Raw genomic sequence first — 22,647 nt, forward strand, 5'->3', positions numbered from 1 at the left:
TTGATCTGCTAGAATTCTGTTCAGAATATAGATTAGTCATTACTACTATCCAGGGCTCAACAAATCGTTCGAAATCCTCCTTGCTACCCAACAATGTATTTGTCTAAGACCTTCCCCCTCATTTTTTAATATATACAGTGGTGAGCTATAAGGGGCTCGCACAAGCCCTTCGTTAATTTTTTTTTTCAAATTTGTGAACCCCTTGTTCTTGTTTACTTTTTTCTTTTTTCAAAAAAAAAAATTTTTTTTTGAAACATATCAAGTGACAAACTTATACAGCAACCTAACAAACATTAGTCTATTCGCCAGTGCATAGATTATTTGGAATTATTGTTTCAACTCCTCTATAATGAATGTGTATAAGTTTGAAAATAAAATAAGTGCATGCACTATCTTTACCCTTCTCCCTTCTGGTAGCCAATCATATAGTAAAACCAGTACCCAATCAAACATTTTATAAAATATTATAAACTATCTCATTCTTATTATATTTTGATAGTTAAAAAATGTTTTTCTCATAATTAACACAGTTGATTGTGTGCAAATATTTCGTGTTTAGATCATGAAATATTTGTTTTAAAAATGATAGCCTTCAGAGGTTGATTGTCCTCTCATACTTTTTGATTGGAATTTGTACACAAGCTGTATTAATAAGTTTTTCTGTGAAATACAGCTTATTTTTTTTTTTTGCTCGACGATGCAAGCCCTTTGTTAAAATTTCCATAGCTCACCACTGGATATATCCCAGGGATGGTGGCCACAGTGTGGCTCTCAAGCCGCATGCAGCTCACGTCCACCTGTCTCTTCACTATCTACTAGGAAAAAATAAGCAAAAAGAGAAGAGGAGACAAAAAAAAAAAGAGGAACAAAATAAAGAGGAGAGAAAAAAACAGGGTCAATAAAAATTACTGCAATAAAAAAAGTTTAATTCAAAACACATTAAATGAAGTCTACTTTGAATAATTACAATAATTTTAAAGTCAAAACATGATTTTAGTTCCTTATGTACTAGTAGAGACCTTCTTTGTATCCATTTTCTTAGTAAGCTCCTTAAAATTAGGTGTATAATTAGTCAAAAAGCAGTTCTCACAAGTTAGTTACATCCTTACCATGCACACATTCACTTACTCCCGTATACCATTGCATCTGTCAAAGGCTGTGGCTCTTCTAAGTCTTACCAGAATTATAGTGGCTCCAAAAGGACGCGTAGTTGGCCATCCCTGATATATCCTAACAAGTCAAGAGGAATTATTGGTACTGTATTGTGATTAGAAACAGCAATAAATAATAAAAATAGGAAGTAATTCTTGTAGAGAGGCTTATACGCTGGTTAAACATAACTAATAATTAAGGAATTGACAGCATACCCTAGAAATATAAATTAAATAACCTTTAATATATACTTTCTGATATTTCGGCAAACATCACGTTGCCATCTTCTTGGTAACTTAATACAAAGACAAGTGCACGCAAGTACTACATAACAGCAAATGAGAACCGAAGCTAGGAAGCTAACGTTTTCCTAAAGTCCTGATGGTGCCCCCTGGCGGGCTATATTGGTAGTTCTTGGCCTTTGGGCTGAAGTTCTTCTGATAAATGTTTCCCAAATTTGGGACAGTCTCATGCATCCAAATTTGTTGAGGTTTGGCATGTTCCTAAGGGCTGATTCCATGAATAGTCTTTCATATTTGAACTTGCCGCAGTGTATTACTGTGGCTTTCTTCCATCTTATTCTGTGGCGAGTATCCAGAGCGTGGTCTGCAAGCCCAGGGTGGCTGTACTGGTGAAATAGGATGTAATCCTTGTGTTCTGAGATTTGCTGTACTGCCTGTTTGGCCAAAGTAGGACAATTTACAGCTGCAAGGGACCTGGTATACACCAGGTAGGTCTGGGGGAAATGATGGTCTTTAGTGGAGCGGATAAGGGATGCCAATTTTTTATATGGTCTGTAACAAGTGGTCAAGTCATGTTTTTTTTAAGATTTTGTTGATTTTTTTCAGAGGTGCCTCGGATGTAGGAAATGGTGATGGATTTAGTATGATGGATATAATATTTTTTGTGAAAGGGGGGAGGGGGGTTGTGGATAACTGGTTTAAGTATTTATTGGATTCTTTTTGGGGGGGGGGGGGGGTAGCCATTGGCTGAGAAAGTGTCACTGATGTGATTTAGTTCGGTGGTTAGGGCTTGATATTATTTTTGCCCTGTTGAATAGTGTCTTAATAACTCCATATTGTTGTGGGGGGGGGGTGATGGGATTGTTGGACAGTTTATAGAAAACCACCTGCCTGTATGGGTGGGTTTTCTATAAACTGAGAAAACCCAGGTTCCATCAGGTTGGCAGGTGACTAGTGTGTCTAGGAAGGGGAGGTTATTGTTTTCCTCTTTTTCCAGGATGAACTTTGATTCTAGGGTGTTGGTTGGTTAAGTGTGTTAGGAAGGAGAGGAGTGAATCCGGGCCATGTTGCCAAATAGCGAACGCATCATCAATGTAGCGAAGCCATATGGTAGGTTTTTGTGGGGCTGAGTTTAAGGCTTTCTCTTCAAAAGTCTCCATAAAGAAGTTGGCCAAGGGTGGGGAAAGTGGTGAACCCATGGCTGTCCCCTCTATCTGTTTGTAGAATTTTTCCTGCCAAACGAAATAGCCTGCGTTCATTGTAAACTGAAATAGGGCTGAGATATCGGGAGGAAATTTAGCTTGGAATAGCTCTAAGGTTTCTTTGAGGGGGACATTCGTGAATAAGGAGGAGACGTCAAAACTGACCATTATGTCATTATGTTGGAGTGTAAGGATTTCTATACTGGCTTTGAAGTGGGCTGAGTTTTTTTATGTGTGATGGTGTGTTGGCAGTAGAGTGTGAGAGCGCTTTGGCTAAATGCTTGGCTAGTTTGTAAGTGGGGGGATCAATGCCATCCACTATGCGACGTAATGGCACATTTTCTTTATGTATTTTTGGGAGCTCATATATATGCAGGGGTGGGTGGGTCTAGAGTTCTTTGGTTTTAGTCTGTTGGTAATCTCCACAGGCCAAGAAGTGACCTTCTTAAGGAGCCTATGGAGTTTTCTAATTTGAGAGTTGGTGGGATTGTATTCAATAGAGGTAAGTGGCTCGATCTAATAGTAAAGCCTTAAGCTTACCTGTGTAGTCATTAAGATTGAGTACCACAGTGGCATTCCGCTTATCTGCTTTGGTGATCACTATTTCTTTGTTTTTCTTCGATTCTTGTAGTAACTTGTATTCACTAATGGACATGTTGGATTTTGGAGGTTTTGCTTTTGTGAGGACACAGGCTACATCCAATCTAATATCCTACTTTAAACAAACAGGCAGGACAGCAAATATCAGAACACAAGGGTTACATCCGCTTTCACCAGTACAGGCACTCTGGGCTTGCAGACCACGCTCTGGATACTCGCCACAGAATAAGATGGAAGAAAGCCACAGTAATACACCGCAGCAAGTTCAAATATGAAAGACCATTCATGGAATCAGCTTCAACCCTTAGGAACATGCCAAACCTCAACAAATTTGGATGCATAAGACTGTCCCAAATTTGGGAAACATTTATCATAACTTCAGCCCAAAGGCCAAGAACTACCAATATAGCCCGCCAGGGGGGCACCATCAGGACTTTAGGAAAACGTTAGCTTCCTAGCTTCGGTTCTCATTTGCTGTTATGTAGTACTTGTGTGCACCTGTCTTTGTATTAAGTTACCAAGAAGATGGCAATGTGACGGTTGCCGAAATATCTTAAAGTATATATTAAAGTTTATTTAATTTATATTTCTAGTGTATGCTGTCAATTCCTTAATTATTAGTTATTAAAAATAGGAAGTACAGTGGTAACATTCATTTTTAGGAAAATGTAATTTATTGCATTTAAGTTTATGTTAAGAATGGCCATTTATATGATACATATTTCGATCAATGCCACTTATCAATTGCACATTCTGACTCAAACAAATCAAATGACAGTCTACTGTCATAAAATTCTCTATGCTGAAAGCCAGAAATAGTTCTGTTCTTAAGGTAACTGCACAACACATCTCTGATAGTTACCGCCAAAAAACTGGACAGCACAATTTTCTTTGATCATGGTAAGACTCCAATGCACACTGATAATGGTAATATGCCATCTCCATCAGAAAAGTTATTCCAGCATTGTCATTTTTTTCTTTTTTAAAAAAAAAAAGCTTGTTTTCCTGAAGTTAATTGTTTAGAAAGTTTATTTTTATTACATAAAAAAATATATGTAATAAATATGTAATAAAACTTTTGTCCAGTCTGCAGTTATTCACCAGCTGGAAAAATCTACTTGCTGCACAAGCATGACTCTCAGAAGAAGTCATGAATCTAGAAGAAATGTTATTGCTGATAGTAATATCTTCGTGCTAGTTTACAAGAGCATGGAGCAAAGGCTTGAAGTTGGAAGTGAATGATATTTAGTTTTGAGCAGGATAAAAATGAGTATTACATTTGTTTCGAACATAATTAAATTATTTGATTAGCAACACAGGATATTTTTTTATTGTGATAAGTAGTCTGCTACATCAACCATATAACCGCTGTATTAAAATAATCTTGAGCTAACCTACTTGCAAGTAACTTCATACAGGATGATTTATTCCCATCTTATACCAGCTCTTGCATAGTTCACTATTCTAGAAATGACTAATTCCAATTTTATCCAGCAATTCGTTAATACTACAGCCATCCTCTGCACCCACCAAATTGAAAAATATGAAAATCTGTATTAAAATAAGACAAAGGAAAGCTGGTCTTCAAAGACCCAATTTAAATAATAAAGCCTGTCTCAGATTCCCAATGCTGGGAGTTACGCTCCCTGTTAATGATAAAAATTTCACTGCCAGAATTTCTGCATGAGCTTCATGTATTCATGGATCTACAAATCCTTCTGAATGTTGATTGATTTAGACTTTGCATGTAAAAAAAAAAATAAAATCATGACCTGTCATTCATTAATATTTTTTGAAATAACTAAACACTGGGTTTATTGGTCAAAGTTTTAATACTACTAGTCACCCACTAGTTTTGCCACATAACCTCATGGCTTCATCTGGGTTTGGATGAAATACAGATATAAATATACAAAACAACACATTGGAGTTTACAATATTCCACGTTCTTGTGGCCTTAATTCAGTACCAGACCAAGATAATTTCACGTCTTAGGCAGACTCCATGTGTGATGCCCCTAAGTTTTTTTTTAAATACTTCAGTACTTTCTAATTGTAAGTATAAGTATTTTTTTCAAATTATTAATTTCTCTTTCTTTTACAGTTTTCAATAGAAGATAACGAATTATTTTATGTTCTTTCAATATTTGCATATTCTTGGAGCAGAAGAAAGTATAGCAGTGCTTCCATTGCCAACCAGTTATTTTTGAAGGGAGTGCGAGCTCTAAGGCCAGCCTTAGTTTTGGCATCCCTGGTGGGTGCCCAGTCAGCCCACCCCTTAATCCAGAACTGCCTTAATTACAGAGGGCAAACTTCAAGAAGTTTAGAAATAAGACAAAAGGGGCATATTGGATTGGAGACATCAATAACAAGAGAGAGGACAGTTCAGGCTTGACATTCTATTTCTCCCACACTCACCACAACATTGAATGGGATAAGAGCTCCATGCCATATATAAAACGACTACAGCTCTCGCAACATTAAAGAGGCCACAGTGGTAATCCACTCACAAGGAATGATTTTGTGACATTTGGAAGTCACTAATAAGATTTCTAAACACATCCGAGTTTAATTTCTCTGCTAACTATCAAATGCACCTGCTGAACAATGACTGACCATGTGCCAGCATCCACGCTCTACGTTTCTGTTGTATTTGTGTAGCGGTTCCTACACATTTGGTATTTTTAGTAATGTACTGATTCATAATTAACACTTGTGTTGTATATTTATATCTGTATGTTGAGCCAAACCTACATGAAGCCACTAGGTTATGTGGCAAAACTAAGAGGTGACTAGTAGTATTAAATCTTTATGACCAATAAACGCAGTGTTTAGTTATTTTAATTACATTAGTTTTGTAGCCAGAACTAACATACTTATTGTAATGTTTTTTGTGCAATTGCTTTCAGGAAGAAAATAATTATTAGTGGGCTGAAATTTGCACAGTGAATTATATGTTGACTCATTATTTGTTGCTTCTATTTTCTTTCTACGTACTATTTTTTTTTTTAATACTAAAAACAGAATGATTATACACAATATAGAAAGTATTGTGTATAAGAAATCTTAAGTTCTTAATATTTAAACTAACAAATATTAAGCATTAACTAGCTATTTATGAAACATAAGACAAGCATGAAAATTTAAAAAACATTTAAGAAAAGTTGCCAGCATATACCTATTAACTTTGGTAGGTCAATGGAAACACTAGCAGAATCTCAGTTTAGTGAACATGCTGAATCTTTGTGTTATCTAACAATGGGGATATAGACCTCAGCACACATTTGTTACTGATTTGGCATGCTCTAAATGCAGCTGTGCTATCTGACTAGTCAAGGTAAGGACTAAACACAACTATAATTTTATTATAACAAACTAATTTCAAAGAAGCATTTGAGATATTTTTTTTTCTCGTGGAAAATATACTTATTTAAAAAGTCATTGAAAAAATAGTGCATACGAAAAAAAAAAAAAATCACCTGTTTACAAGTCTGAAATGTTTCAATTGTCACTGAAGTAGTTTCTATAGCCTAAAATATGATAGTGTATAAAATGCTCATTATATGAAGCAGTTAAGGGTATATTCTTATAATACTGAGAATGACAATTTCTTAGTCTTTCAGTGATAATTTGAATAAAAGTAAATTTGTAATTTCAGTTATAATCAGAAGCTTCCATATAAGATTTTAATTGCATCTGTTATTTCAATGTTTAAATAATTACAGTGGTATTTATGTACCACTACAATTATAAAGTTCAAAGTTAACTTGTAAGGAGTTAAAACAGTTAAGTTCATTTAGCTTTATTTTTGTGACTGCTGTCTGCAGACATAACTTGAATTAATTTGGACTTATGGAAATTACTTGTAGGGGTACTGGAAAAAATTGAGTTATAAAAATTTTACTTAATGCACCTACATTGCTCATAAAGCCATCCAAACAGTAGTCTTGCACAGGCAGACAGTCTATAGAGTGCATGTGCATATTCCTCAGTCTCACTTTGATGCAATTGAACATGGATGTGCTAGATTTTTAGCAGTTCTGTATTATTTATCAAGCTATCCAAAAACATTGCACAAGCATGGGAAGAGGTTATGCAAAATTGTATGAATTCAAGTTTGGAATCCACAGTATATACATGGTTTCAATAAGAACAAAACTTTTAAAGATTACTGAAAACATAGCAAAGCTTGTTGTACAACTAAAATTAGAAGTTAATGAATTGATATCAAAGAAAACTGAATCACATGGGGATGAATTATCAAATGAATGCACTGAATTAGAAGCAGCAAAAGTTGAAGCTGAGATTTTGGAACCAGAAGAGGAACTAAGTATTTTGAAACAAAAGAGAAGTGTTCAGTGAGATTTCAGCAAGAAATGCACATTTGGAGATGGATCTAATGCCTCAGGTTTTTAAAAGTTCGAATTGAAACAAATGACATTTTAAGTATGTTTTTCAGGGATTTTATGAATAGAAGAAAGATGTCGGTGTTTCATCTCTTGATAATTTCAAGAGGTCAAAAAGCCAATGAAATATTTTCTCATAATTTTCATACTTATTGTATTATTTTGCATTAATAATTACATAATGAAATATTTGTGTGTGCAGCTTATGAAAAACTAACAGAAATAACCTTAGAGTGATTAATGGGCAGGGATAAGTTAAATCTATTTTACATAAATTTCATGTAATATATAGATTTGCAGAACGTAAATCTTAGATAAGTTGGGGTCTGTCAATACAATACACATAATGATTAGAACATAAAGATTCCCTATTGTTTCTGAATGCTGTCCTCTCTCAATAACACATACTGCTAAAACATAGTGTAGATCAGATTTTAATTTAATATTAAATTTGATTTATATGAAAATTACCAGACACACTCCAACTTGAAGATACTAGTTTATTAGTGATTCATAAATAAAATTGCAAGCAAAATTAGAAACTCCAATTTTTCAAATTAGAAATCTGGTAATGTCTAACAATACTGACAAATTAAGTCAGTAACACTAGTTTTAATGTCACTACTTAGTGGATTTAGTAACTGTGTGTGTTCATTCGCATTTTGAAAATAATCTTTAAAATCAGAAACCTAATACTTAAAATATTCTGGATGAAAAAAATATTCAGGTACTGTGCACAAAATGTTTTTTTGCCACTAAAAATGATCGAGGAAAAAAGTGTCACTCGATTTTTGCTGCAGTCTTAAATATCAAATTTCGTTTAATTCAATCCACCTGAAGTGGAACTGTTACAATTTCAAATTTATTTGCTTACGAACTTGATTATAAACAAGATAGAGTTGTGCAGATAACTTTATGTTTAAAAATAAATATCACGTCATATTCATTTGGCAGAGCTATTGCTGCCATATTTTAATCCTGCAAATAATCTGACAAATACTTTTTGTAAGAATTTCAAATACATACAAAATTTTAATACAATCTTCCTGGCCAGAGCAGAAGAATAATATGCCTAAACCAACAGACAAACAAAACCTGTCTAATAAATAATATGCCTATGAACCAACAGAAAAACAAAACCTGTCTAATATGCTTATGCATTTCAAAAATACATTTAAATTTGTGTATCTAGTTGTTGTTGTTGTCTTGTCCTTTGAAGAGTCTTAGATGTTTCCGTGCGCTCCTCGTACTGCTTTGGCTATGTCTGTGATTTTGTTTGTATAGAGCTGTTGTTCAGGATTAGGATCTATTTCTTGCAAGGCTGCTGTAATTGCTGGACAGGTAAAGATGTGAGTGGGTGTCAGTTCCGTATTGGGGCAGTTGTTGCAGTTTCTATATGTTCTCGTATCATCTGTATTGATCTTCATTCCTCTATAATGTCCTGTTCGTAGTCTTGCTATCGTAGTGGAGGTCCTTCTGTCAGCATTGATCTCGGGAATTTGATGTTGTATCACTGATTTCAATGGAATTAGTTTAGCTTTTGCTAGTGCATTGGCATCAGCAAGAGTTATCATATGAGTTTCTTGGTTGAGTTCTCTGGCCTCTTTTGCTAATTTATCAGCTGCTTCGTTGTGATCAATGCCTACATGAGCAGGAATCCATTGTAGAATGCAACTTTTACCTAAACACTTTAGATGATTTAAGAGTTTATGGATGTCTTGTGTGAGCTTGGTATTGCCATTTTTGATTGCCTCCATAGCTGATCTTGAGTCACTGTAAATTATAATTCCTTCAGATTGTTGAGATGATGATAGATTTAAGTAGGCTTCTAGTGCTTTAATTATTGCGTAGAGTTCGCTGGTAAAATTGGAAGCGATTCTCCCAGATCCAACTTTTATTGAAAGTTTTTCACCTTTCGGGAGTAGAAGGAGAACACCAGCGCCTCCATTAATCATATTGGTGTCTGATGATCCATCGGTATAACAAATAACCTGTTTGGAGGATGAAAGAAGGTTGATGGTATTTAGGCCTTTTTCTTTAAGCATTTCTTTTGGTTCTTTTTTTGTACAGAGTTTGGTAAGGTTTAGATTTATGAAGGTATTTGAAGGTAAAGGACTGGAAAATAGAGGTTCTTTGTTTATGTGGACATTTAGCTGATCAAGACCTATTTCTTTCCTGATAGTGTCATCATATTGTAAAGTCGATGATCTGTGAAGTCTGCAAATTTGGTTCCAATGTTCATAGGTTTTTAGGGAGACATGATCACTTTGGTAGCTTCTGATATTATTTATGAATTTTATGGTGGCAAATTTTCGTCTGTCCTCCAGCAGGTCAAGCCCACATTCCTGTTGGGCTCTGATGTTGTTAGTGGATGAGACTGCACCAATGATAATCTTGGATGCTTTTGCTTGTATTTTGTCTAGGTTTTTCTTTACCGATGAAGCCGAAGGTGACCAGATAGGTGCTGCATATTCCATTATTGGCCTTATTAGTGTAGTGTAAGTAGTTTTGAGGATTTTTGGCTTTGCACCCCAATTTGTTCCACAAAGCCTTTTCAGTATATTTAATTTTTTTAGAGCTCTGTTGGAAGTGTTAGAGATGTGTTGTGCAAAACGTAATTCCTGATCAAGCGTAATACCAAGGTATTTTGGATTTGTGACTTTTTTGTATCTAGTGTGACCATGGTATGAAACAGTCATACCAAATATTAAAATCTATATCTATATATATATCCCAGTTTGGTAGCTTAAAGGTAGAAGTCATTCAGCAAAAGAGAATGATTTTAGTCCTAATATTAGGTGAGTTAATACTGCTAAAGAACATGAGTTCTCAAATGCTTCCATTTGAAACAATAGCTTTTGCTATCAATATTCAGGAATTAGGTACTAAATATTCAAAGCATAAGCTGATTAACTATCTGCATATTTCTCTGGAGTCAATGCATTTTGTTATGAATTAAATATCATTCAATAAATCAGAATTTCTTGAAATCTAGAGAAGACTGGACAGATCAAAAATAATTTTACAAATAAAAATTGATTTTGTGTAACTACTTTAAAAATGTCATGACCATTTTGCAATGAGAGTTTTTTTTAAAAATTTGAAATAAATTTATATTATAAGACAAAATAATCAAGTTGTTTTCATGACCTTGCCAGTGAAATCTAAAATTCTTACTATCCACTTAGTGTATACATTATTTTGGAACACTCCTATATAATTTATTAAGTTATTCCCATCTTTTCTAATTTTATATATATTAAAAAACAGCCTCAAAGTAACAGAAATATGTAAGAATTCATGATCTCAGATAAAATTCTTACTATCCACTTAGTGTATACATTATTTTGGAACACTCCTATATAATTTATTAAGTTATTCCCATCTTTTCTAATTTTATATATATTAAAAAACAGCCTCAAAGTAACAGAAATATGTAAGAATTCATGATCTCAGATATACATAGATACTCAGAAATTTAAAGAAAGTTTTCACCTCTCTCACTCACCCATTAACAGTTACCTATTCATTATTAGTCTCAATGCTAAAATACAATCCGAATACCCATTTGAAGAAAACATTGTTTAATTATCAAACATTAATAGATATTATAAACTGGAAAGTTTTTTAATAAATATTATTTTCTATAGATTTGTAATGTTATTAGTATTGTGCTAATAGACACACATATAATATATATTAAATACCTGCAAGAAGTTCAAGAATTTGTTCTGACACTGATTACATTTCAGTCAGGGGCGCGGCAGTAGTGTCTGGCACCTGTGTGCAAAACTTTAGTTGACACCCCCCCCCCCCAATAAAACAACATTTTTTTAAAAAGTATTTCCTCCTCTTTGGCACCTACTATCCTGGCATCTGTGTGCATTGCACACATTGCGCATATGGCCGGCGCGCCCCTGATTTTAGTCCTATTCTATAAAATTACTATGATAAATTAATTGGAGAGGAGCTTGAATTTCCCAATGCTATTCAAAGGGCAGAGGAAAATGTATGTATATCTCAGAGTACATGAATCCATTAGGCTAGAAGACACTTAAAAGTTAGGATTTCTTATTTTCTTTCTCAATTGAAATACAGTTATCTATTCACTGTCATCACTCTCTCAAATGCTCCTTTGAAATATTAGCATACCTTTTTAATTACCAGCAAATTCATTATTAATAATATTGTAATTTTTTTTTATGCTTCCTCAGGATATCAAGTGAAATGCAGCATGAAATTCTTCTGTGTTAATATCAATATGATAGTAGCGTAGCATTTGTTAAATCCACAAAAGGAATGACGCATGATTGTGAATGCATTTGATTTTTAATTATTGACAGTTTGAGAAGTTTGAAAATTTCATGACAAGTTTTTGATTGGCAGTTTAATTTGTTCCATTAAAAAATTTATGCTAAATGACTTACATTGCCCAGTGAAACACCACTATCCTTATTGGAGGCAGAAAGTGGCTAATGCCATGCTACGTATCCAAAGTAAGTTCCCCACCCTTTCACACACGGAGCACCAGTGATGACCTTGCTGTTTATATTCTCCACATCTATTTGATAATTATAGCAATAAAACTGTTTCTACAGGCAGCCACTAGACAGTATATAGGAATGAACTAACACTTTAGAAGTCTTCCTTATCAACTAGTAAATAATTCTGCTGCTGCTTATTCTACCAGATTGTTCTAGGCAGGAGAGAGTATAACAACACACAGAGCTTTTAGAAGGCATGCAGTCTGGAAACTCCCTGTGTAGGGATTATGCATCTTTTTTTTTCTATCATCTTATTGTTGCTTCCATTCTCCTGATCCAAGCACCTGCTCTGATCTAATAAAATAATTCTTGCTGGAATGAATGTCATTTTTCTCCACTGAACCTAAAACTCATATCCCATTCAAGTCTGCTTCACTTGCAACTGTAACAAAGCTAGACAAAAATTCAGATGTATTCAATGGCTCAAGTTAAAAACTAGTTTCTGAGCTCCTATAAGAATCATAAAGAAATTGAAAAATCCAAGAAAGAAAGACAAAGATAAAATAGCAGTCAAACTTTCTGCTCCTTCACCAAGGCTGTTAGAACTTCTGCTCTACCATGTTTTCACCTCTCCCTCTCATCTCAAGGATATAATGGTAACATCTAAGGATAACACAGATCCCTTAGCATTAGTCTTTTCCTCCAACTACCATTTAATAGATAAGGCAAATTTCCCACTATTCTATGAATTAGCCACAGCACACCACTGCTCATCTTCTGCCAGGACATAAGAAAAATACTTAATACCTGTGATATTAATAAATCTCCTGGTCCAGATTGTTTTTTATAATTGCGATAACTTGTGCTCCAGAATTAACACATCTTGTATCACCTATGTAATTTGTTAGGCTCATTTGGCATCTACCCATCAGCAATAGAACCTTTTTCTAGCATTTCTCTAAAGAAAGGGAAAAATCAGTCTTCCAACTACTCTCAATGGAGGAGGTTCATCAACAGCCAGTCTCTATCTGGAGAGACCTATCAATTACTGATCACCAGTATGGATTCTGCCATTCTTTCCACAGCAGACCCTCAACATCAATAACTTTACCCGTCTTTGGACACCTACCAAAAAATTAAGAGAAACTAATATGGTCACTCTTGATATTTCTAAAGGCATCTAATCATGTCTAATCTTTTTACCAAGCTATCATCTCATGATCTCTCTCCCTCCTGCCCTTTGATTGGTCCTGCATTGCATATCATGGATTGACCCCCCCCCCCCCCACTCACAATGCTGGAGCACACCAGGATTCTGCTCTCTCTCCATCCATGCTCTTCCACCTATATTACAATAACCTTCTTGACTTCAAATCATACAATAGGTTTGCTGATGACAGTAATCTCCATTCCTCTTCATTAAAGAAATCTTGAAGTACTCAGATGACTGGTTATTGCAAATCTAAGATTCAATGTCTTAACTACTGATCTCATCATTCTCAAGCAGGAGAAACATATCTAATGAATTTCAAAGCTATCAAAACACAATTCTGTCTTCTCACCTATTTACAGTGAAAACACTACTTCACTAATGCTCGACATTAAATTCCAAATCTGACTTCAGAATATGGTAGTACTTGCATTTGAAGTAGTGCACACAAAATGTCCCTAGGAATTATATCCAACTGAGGTGTACACTGATTTCAGTGGAATGGGATCAGTTGTTGGATGGAAAGAATATCAACAGTGCATGGGAAGTATTTAAATAATGCGATATCAGAAGAATGTGTCCTGAAAGTTTGAAGAATAAATAGAGCAGGAGTCAAATGGATGTATAATCTTATTAAGCAAGAGATTTGTAAGAAAAGGACAATGTGGAAGGAATACCGTTTGCATAAGGATGGAGTCCGTTATGAATGTTATAAGCAGCAGGCTAGAATAGTCAATTGTTGTACGGAAATCAAAGTCTGAGTATGAAAAATAACTGGCTCTGCGTGCTAAAGACAACCCACAAGAATTCTATCAATATGCTGCAAGTAAAAGCTATCAACCAGGTGAACACAACATTGAGCTCACTGTTACCTCTCACTAGATGAAAAAACACAGGTGTGTGAGGATGAGGTATTAGAGCTGTTGCACAAATTGAATAAGAATTCAGCCATGGGGACTGATGGAATATCAGCACTTGTTCTAAAAGAGTGTTCAGCTGAACTGGCCATTCCTTTCATCAGGATATTTAATATGAGTCTCAGAACAGGGAAGATTCCACAGGAATGTATGGCAATTCCATTGCACAAGGGTGGTGCAAAGACCGATGTATCCAACTATCAACCAATTAGTATCTCAGGAATGATTTTGAAGATTCTGGAAAAATTGGTTAGGGCCCGCATTCAGAAATCAGTCGACAGTGAATCTCTACCTTGCAATGAACAACACGGGTTTACTAAGGGAAGGTCATGTTTTAGCAACTTGCTCACATTCTATAACAATGTTACCATTGAACTAGACAAGGGGAATGGATACACCATGATACAGAATACAGCATGGTAGACTGTTGCATAAATTGGAGAAAATGGGTTTGGGTTATACAATATTAGCATTAATAAGAGGATGGCTGAATGACAGATAATCAGAAAGTGGTATACGGGAGATCTGAGTCTGCAAGATTTAAGGTAACAAGTGGTATACCACAAGGATCAGTACTTGGTCCACTGCTATTCAATCTGTACATTAATGATATTGGGAAGGATTTGACAAGCAACATACAGCTATTTTCTGATGATGCAAAGGTAGGTAGGGTAATCCAGAATGCTGCTGACATGCAGTCTTTGCAGAACGATTTGAATAGGCTGGAATTGTAGGCATAGGAAAATGGGTGTCAGTTCAATGTTAGTAAACGTAAAGTCATTCACACTTTGGCATGATTAGATATCCAATGTTGCATTATATTGGTGGGATTAGCCTAAGGATCTTGGAGTGTTAATAGACAGGAAGTTGAAGTTCAGGAGCCATGTGGCAAAGATTGAAAATACAACTCAAAAGATAATTGTAATGCTGAAATGAACGTTCACATGTAAAGATAAGGATGTTATTTTACCTCTTTACAAGGCCTTGATAAGACCTCACCTGGACTATTGTGTGCAGGTCTGGTCTCCTGGTTTTTATCATGATTCTGATATATTGGGGAGAGTGCAAAGAAGTGTGTTAAAAATGATATCAGGATTGTGGAATACTGATTATGAAGACAGATTGAGAATTTGCAGACACTAGCAAACAGGAGAAAGAGGGGTGATATGATTGAGACTTAGAAAGTTCTAAAAGGGTCATACAGAATTTCACTTTATGGAGGGTGGGGAAAGGACAAGAGGTCATCCTTGGAAGCTGAGAATGAAAGCAACCAAGAAGGGCATGAGAGCTAGATTTTTCTCTCAGAGGGTGGTGTGTGATTGGAATGGATTACCTTTGGATGTTGTGAGTGCAAGCAGTGTGAATGAATTCAAGAATAAGTATGATAGCTGGTGTGTGTAATATGTGGCCTCTCTCGATGAGTCTCTGACTCACTAGAGGTCTCTCTTAATAATAATAATATACAGAAGAGGAAAATTCACCTAATATGCAATTCCTCTCCTGCAAATTTCCTCCACTCACTTTCTCATAGGTACTCAATTGTATCTATCATATTGTATCTTTTTTTTTTAAGCATGTCATCCCGACATGCTTAAAAAAAAAGAAGTACATTCATTTAATTATGTAAGAACACAAGCAGCAATTGTCAACATCCACACACACACATTTCAACTTCATTCTATCTGTTAAATGATATGGGGAAGGCAAACAGCCTTCCCTATAACCATTTAACAGATTTTTCCTCCTTGCCCACATGCAGCACCGTTGTGTTAGAGGTGACTTCTCGTGTGTGGGTGGTTGATATATAAACACAGCAGTGAAGTTAAGAGGGCTAAATAAAGATTGGTTTAGCAGAAAATCAGGTTCTCAAAAGTAAGTGTGGTATTTAGAAAAGTGAGATATTTGTATTTGAAAAAAGAAAGTTCTCAGCTGACAAATTATTCCCCCAATTCATCCCGACATTCAATCATAATTAAAATTCCTTGCTTCCAATGGAAGCAATTTCTCACATCTCGAACTATTATGTCAATGTTCATGCCAGTGAATGTACTCTCGTATCCATATTATTGTCTTACCTTTAATGCCATTTGATTTGTTTTACAAATGGCATTAAAGGTAAGACAATAATGCATGTTATATACATACCCTTTAATGCAATACAAGGGTAATTTTCCTGGCAATTTTTAAATGAAGATATCATATGAGAAATGTTCATGCCAAGCTTTTTTTTTTTTTTTTTTTTTTTTTTGTATGGGTGGAGAGATTAAAATAAAATGAACATTATCTTGACAATAAAAGAAAAGAAATATCCTCAGAGGAAAAAATATTTAAGCTAAGTAATTAAAAAAAAATCCCATTATCACCTTTCCTTAAATAGATATGACATTCTATTAATGCAATTATTAACTGAAAGAAAAGCAATACAGCCTAGTAGTATTGTGTAATATATGTGCACAAAGAATTTTTTCCCCTTCCCTCCATTCTTTAATTATTTTTCATATGGTATAAGGTGGCTTGCTCATATTTAAAAAGGTGAACATGTTATGGAAAAGTTTATATGAACTAATAAATGCTTTAACAATAAATATCAAATTTAGCCCAAAAGGATTATTCCCAGAATAAATAGTGAATATATCTTGCTTTACAATTCGTAACAAAACAGAATACAAATTCTATTTACATATTTCTTGACAACCTCACTGGACAAACCCTTGACTTTGTTTCAAGAGAACTATATGAATATAAGATTAGTCAAGTATCTAGATGACTGATTCCTCCACTCACCCTCCCCAACTTATTGCACAGATGGTCTGTTTCTGCTCCATACCATTTCTACATAATTTTTAGTGACATCATCTTCACACAAACAGCAGCTTATCCACACATTGACTTTCAAAATTCAACCAAGATTTTCTTGCTATTCTTTCACTGTCCTTATGTCAACTATTTGGAAGAAGTTATTTTTCATGAATTACGTCTACAGTTATTTGAGAAGAATCTAAGACTTCTCAAAACTTCTGGATCCAACCATGGAACTAGTATATTAGATTTTATAACCTCTCATATGCTGGAATGCTATAAAAAAAAAAGTGCTATATAATAGGCTATATCACTAAATAGTAGTTGAAATAAACTACTTTTTATTATATATATTTTTTTTTTAGCCTGATCATATTAATCCCAATCTTACATTCATTTCTCATTATTATTAGTAGATGCAACTATACCAACAGAAAACATGTTAATGTAATTCATCAATCAAGCCAAATCTGCATATTCATCCAATAAGATCACATTTAATTCATGTTAACTGTTCACATTAAAATTAATGGAAAAGGTAATTATCAACATTGATAAACCTATATTTTATAACATCTCATCAAAACTTAAAAGCTGCATCTCTAACGGAAAAGTAACATTAGTTGAATTATTACAGAAAAGAAAAATTACTAAAGGACAAAACTGACTTTCAGTATATAACTGGGTTAAGTATAAAATGCTCAACTTAATAAAAAAAATTTGTACAAATTCTTGTCTATTCAGAAGTTTTCAGGAAACAAGTGTAACTAAATATTAACAAATACATACAGCCGTGCACAATATAAGAAATAAAGTTTTATACAAAGTTCAGGTATTGATATACCGAACTCATTTAAACTTCACAAACAGAAGTATTTTGCATAAAAAAGTAAATATTAAAATGAAATTAACTCTGAATAATATGAAAGTTAAAATTTATACAATCAGGATTAAATTTATACAATATAAAAACAATCATGCATCTACATGGAACAAGATTTGTTTTACATGCTTCTGTAGAATTCAGAATATCTTTCACATAAATCATGCTAGTTTCGTTTAATGAGAGAGAGGAAAGAGAAGGGAAGAAATTTAGATATTAAAAGAAATATACATGCTAAAATAAAGAAACTACCTTAGTTTTAAAAAAAATAATTTATTATACAGCCAATACTCATATCTGACTACCAAAAACTACAAGCACGGCATCAAAAAACTGCTGGCCAAGATAACTGACAACAAGATGAAATCAGAACAATCATAACAGTTAGCTGATAGACTTCTTACTTGAAAATAGATATAACTTTATGATTAGATGCATCACAGGGTTAACAAAAACATTTAATATAATAGAAAAATTAAACACCAGGCATTTTATCAAGCACAGAAAGCAAGATGCCTGAATGTTTGATTTAATATAAAATACTGAGTCATGGAAAGTGTCCATAAGCTTAGTACTTCTTATATAATCTTGAAGTTTGAAATAAATACTACTACTACATTTAAACTACTAAGAACATGCAACAAGTTTTAGCAATTACTTAGGTGGAACCTTTTTAGTTCATGAAGTATACATTACAAATTAGTACTTTCAACTTAAAAAATGAGTATAACTTCTGTTTATGATACAATATATAAAATTGCAAATATCACCTATTCTTCACAAAAATTATATGAAAAAAATTATACAAACCTATTTTCACTTCTGAAATTAAAAAAAAAAAAATCACAAGTTTTTCTAAGTAGACAAATTAATAATATACAAAAACTGCATCAACAGTTTGAAAATTTAAGTATGAAAGTTATTTTATTACAAAATGCGTAACTGCTCTCCACCATTTTAACAATACATATTGGCATGGAACTGACATACCAAAAATTTTTATACTCTAATTAAATATTTCTTAACTTACAGAAATATTCTCACAAGTACTCATTTCTGAATGAGATTCACTGCAATCAAAATTCTGATACCACAAGTACTAAATTAGTTGTATCTGTTCCTTTCCATTTTTTTTTTTTTGCATTAAAAATTATTGATGACCAAAACAACTTGAATTTGTGAATCACCCTCCCCCCACCCAATGCAGAACAGAAGAAATTCAAAATATAGACAATATTCATCCTCAAAGTATTTATTTATGTACTCATCAGTTTATTGGCTCCACGTAATTTGCCGGAAGCATACCACTCTGCCCTGTACGTTCCACAGTACCAGTCATCCATCCATCATCAATTGGATTACAATTCCCAATAATGTCACCATCCAGGAAACTGACTTCGTCTGAGTCCTGTGCTGAATAGTCATACATGGCACGGAATGAACGCTAGATGTATTAAAATACGTACAGTTAATTAAATAATTTAATATCACTTAGTTTTAATTTTAAAAAATTATTTAAATTGCAAAAGGTACACACTAATTTACATAAATTAAGGAACAAAGAGAAAAATCATGATAACTCAAAGACTGCTTGATGAATTTTTATGCAATACAGTGAAAAGTAATATATGAGATGTGAAAGAAAGAAACATTCAGGTAAGAAATGGGCATGAAGAAAATGATTATGGCAAGTCAAGACTGGCAGATTATGCCCTGGAAACATCTTCACACAGGATTAGATGGAAGAAAACCAATCTGCTATTTAGAAGTCATTACAGATCATAAAGAATTTTTTAGAGTTGGCTATGAAGAATTCTCCTAAGCTAACAAGTGCAAGTGCATTAATTTGCAAAAAATTTGGGAGACTGCTATCTTAAGATCAACTTCTACATAGCTGTAATACTTATCATACCAAATGAGGCAAGAGTGGCCTTTTCCAGCCTTAGAAGTGATAGTTGAATATTTCTGTAATATTTATTTAAAAAAAAAAAAAACATTAGAGGATGATAAATTAGTACTTTAGATCTTTTGTCCATTACAATTTGAATTGTTTCACTTACTCACTGCTGCATGTAAACTATAATATGCTTCTATGTGATCTGAAGATGTCGGTTTGAAATCCAGTGAAATATAAGTCAGTTAATAAACATCTTTTTGATAAAATAGTTTGTTTGGAGCTGTTAATACCATTAATATAATTGTTGAAAGTTTTTCCACTTGGTTGTACTATAAATAAAGGATGCCAAGAAATTATATTCTTGGTTTAATCCTTTATCTAAGTGTAAGCAAATAAAGTTTGCACCTAACTATTTTCAGGACTAGGGCAACTTGTATAAAGAAGCTAATGACTTCACATCACTTGCCTTAGTATCCTATAATGCAAAGCACATTTCCTTATGTACATGTATAATGCTATGCATTATGGGAAGGGTCACTACCCAAACCGGTTTCGACTTTTACTGAGGTCTCATCAGTAGGAGCCGGAGGTGATAACAAGGTTGAGATAATGCAGAAGTCATATTTCTGTCCTGCCCCTAGTCCTTAAAATAGTTCAGGTGCAAACTTTGTTTGCTTACACTTGGATAAAGGACAACAAACCAGAGTGGGATAGTTAATATAAGGCATCAAGGTAGGGTTGGGGCTAAGGGGGGTCTTAAATTCATGTACACTAATACTAGGAGTATTAGGAACAAGAAGGAAGAGTTTTTGGCCATGGTTGGCACTTCCAGACCACAGGTTATTGGTATTAGTGAAACATCGCTGACTGTAGATGATATAGCTAGTGGGATTGAATGTGATGGGTATAGTGTGTTCAGGAATGACAGAGAGAATAAAATGGGGGGAGGAGTATTGTTGATGATAGCTGATGAGCTACAGCCAAGGAGAATAGAAGTTGAATTGCAGGATAGAGAAAAGAGCACATTTGAGGCCATTTGGTGTGAGATTGTGGCTAGCAGAACTAAATATACAATTGGGTGCTGCTATAGACCAGGTGATGGAAAAGATGGTGGTGACAGTATGCATATAGCTAGTGGGATTGAATTGAAGCAAATAGAAGAAATGAGTGGAAGGAGAGTGATTATTATGGGAGATCTCAACTATGGTCGCATTGATTGGAGTGAGGAGAGGACACACGGGAGGAAGGAATTGGATTTTATGCGGTTATTAAGGGATAACTATCTGCGAGAGCATGTAATGGAAAATACTAGGGGTCAGAGAGTGCTTGACCTAGTAATTACATCTGAGGATTTGGCTGTAACAAATATGACCACATTGCCACCAATTGGTGAGAGTGATCATAGGGTCTTGACTTGGGAGGTGGCTAAAGGTGTGGAATTTACAATTAAGACAGGGTACATGTGGAATTATCGGGCTGGAAAGTATGACAAGCTTAGGAGTTTGATTGGCTCAGTGCCATGGCATGTACAACTGCAAGGACTAGAAGTTGATACTGCATGGGAGATAGTTAAGAAGTGCTTGCATGAAGCAATGGCTGACTGTATACCTAGAGTCCAAATAATAAATCAAGTAGGGGTTAAATGGATGAATAACACCATTAAGCTTGAGCTGCAAAAAAAGAAACAACTACGGAGGGAATTTAAGGAGAAAGGTGACCGGCAGGCACATGAACGGTATAAAGAACAGGCCAGAAGGGTGACGAGTGTGGTAAGAAAAGCAAAAAAGGATTACGAAAGAATATTGGCCATGCAGGCTAAAGAGTTTTTTAGATATGTAGCAAGTAAAAGGAAAAATGTACATGGCAGAATGATTTTAAAGAATGCCGATGGTAGGGAGGTAACTGAATCAGTTGAGACAGCCGAGTTACTGAGTGAACACTTTGCAAGAATATATCATCCAGGTGGTGACATTGCAGAAACGAATAAACCAATAGATTATACGGGAATTGTGGTGAATGAAGTGGAGGTGAGTAGTCTATTGCATAACCTCAATGTCAATACATCTGTGGGATTGGATGGTATACCAGCTCGTGTAGTATGAGAAGCAGCTAAAGAATTGTCAGTACCCTTGACCATTTTGTTTAATTTGAGTCTCGGGTCTGGGTTAGTCCCGAGCGGGTGGAAGGAGGGGAAAATAGTTCCACTGCATAAAGGTGGTTCCAAGAATGCTGTTGTAAATTACCGACTGATTAGCATATCAGGAATCATTGTCAAGGTCTTAGAGAAATTAGTCAAGAAAAGAATACAGGATTGGATAGATGAAAATGGGATATTGTATGGGGGACAACATGGTTTTGTGAAGGGTAGATCATGCCTCAGTAACTTGCTCACGTTTTATAACACAGTGACGGCTCAACTGGATAGGGGTAATGGGTTTACAGTGATACTACTGGACCTTGCCAAGGCCTTTGACAGGATACCACATGGAACCCTAATCAGTAAACTGGAGCAGATGGGGATAGATATAGGGTTGGTAAGATGGATAGGAGGGTGGTTGAAGGAGAGATACCAGAGAGTGGTTTATTCAGGAGTGGAGTCAAAAAGACGTCTTGTGACTAGTGGAGTGCCGCAGGGCTATGTTCTTGGACCACTGCTTTTCAATTTGTTCATCAATGATATTGGAAAGGATTTGAGAGGAAGTATTCACTTGTTTGCTGATGATGCAAAGTTGGGTAGAGCGATTGTGAGTGCACAGGATGATTTGGATAGTTTGGAGGACTGGGCTAGGAAAAATGGATGTCAGTTTAATGTGGCAAAGTGTAAGGTTATGCACTTTGGGGTGAAAAGAACAGCAG

General features: G+C 34.7%; 1 protein-coding gene across 6 annotated transcripts in view; it reads right to left on the minus strand.

The window, feature by feature from the left end:
* Window positions 1–17,329: 17,329 nt before the first annotated feature.
* Lasp (LIM and SH3 domain protein Lasp) overlaps window positions 17,330–22,647 on the minus strand; it is a 287,808-nt gene continuing 282,490 nt past the window's right edge. For all 6 annotated transcript variants that reach the window (XM_090405601.1, XM_090405599.1, XM_090405596.1 and 3 more), the window contains one exon: window positions 17,330–19,338. In XM_090405601.1, coding sequence (XP_090261727.1) covers window positions 19,162–19,338 — 177 coding nt within the window. In that variant the 3' untranslated portion in view covers window positions 17,330–19,161. The remainder of the gene's footprint in view (window positions 19,339–22,647) is intronic.

The sequence above is a fragment of the Typopeltis vanoorti genome, chromosome 15, assembly GCF_054136105.1.
Source record: "Typopeltis vanoorti isolate ZY-2024b chromosome 15, IOZ_Tvanoo_1.0, whole genome shotgun sequence".
Classification (NCBI taxonomy): domain Eukaryota; kingdom Metazoa; phylum Arthropoda; class Arachnida; order Uropygi; family Thelyphonidae; genus Typopeltis; species Typopeltis vanoorti.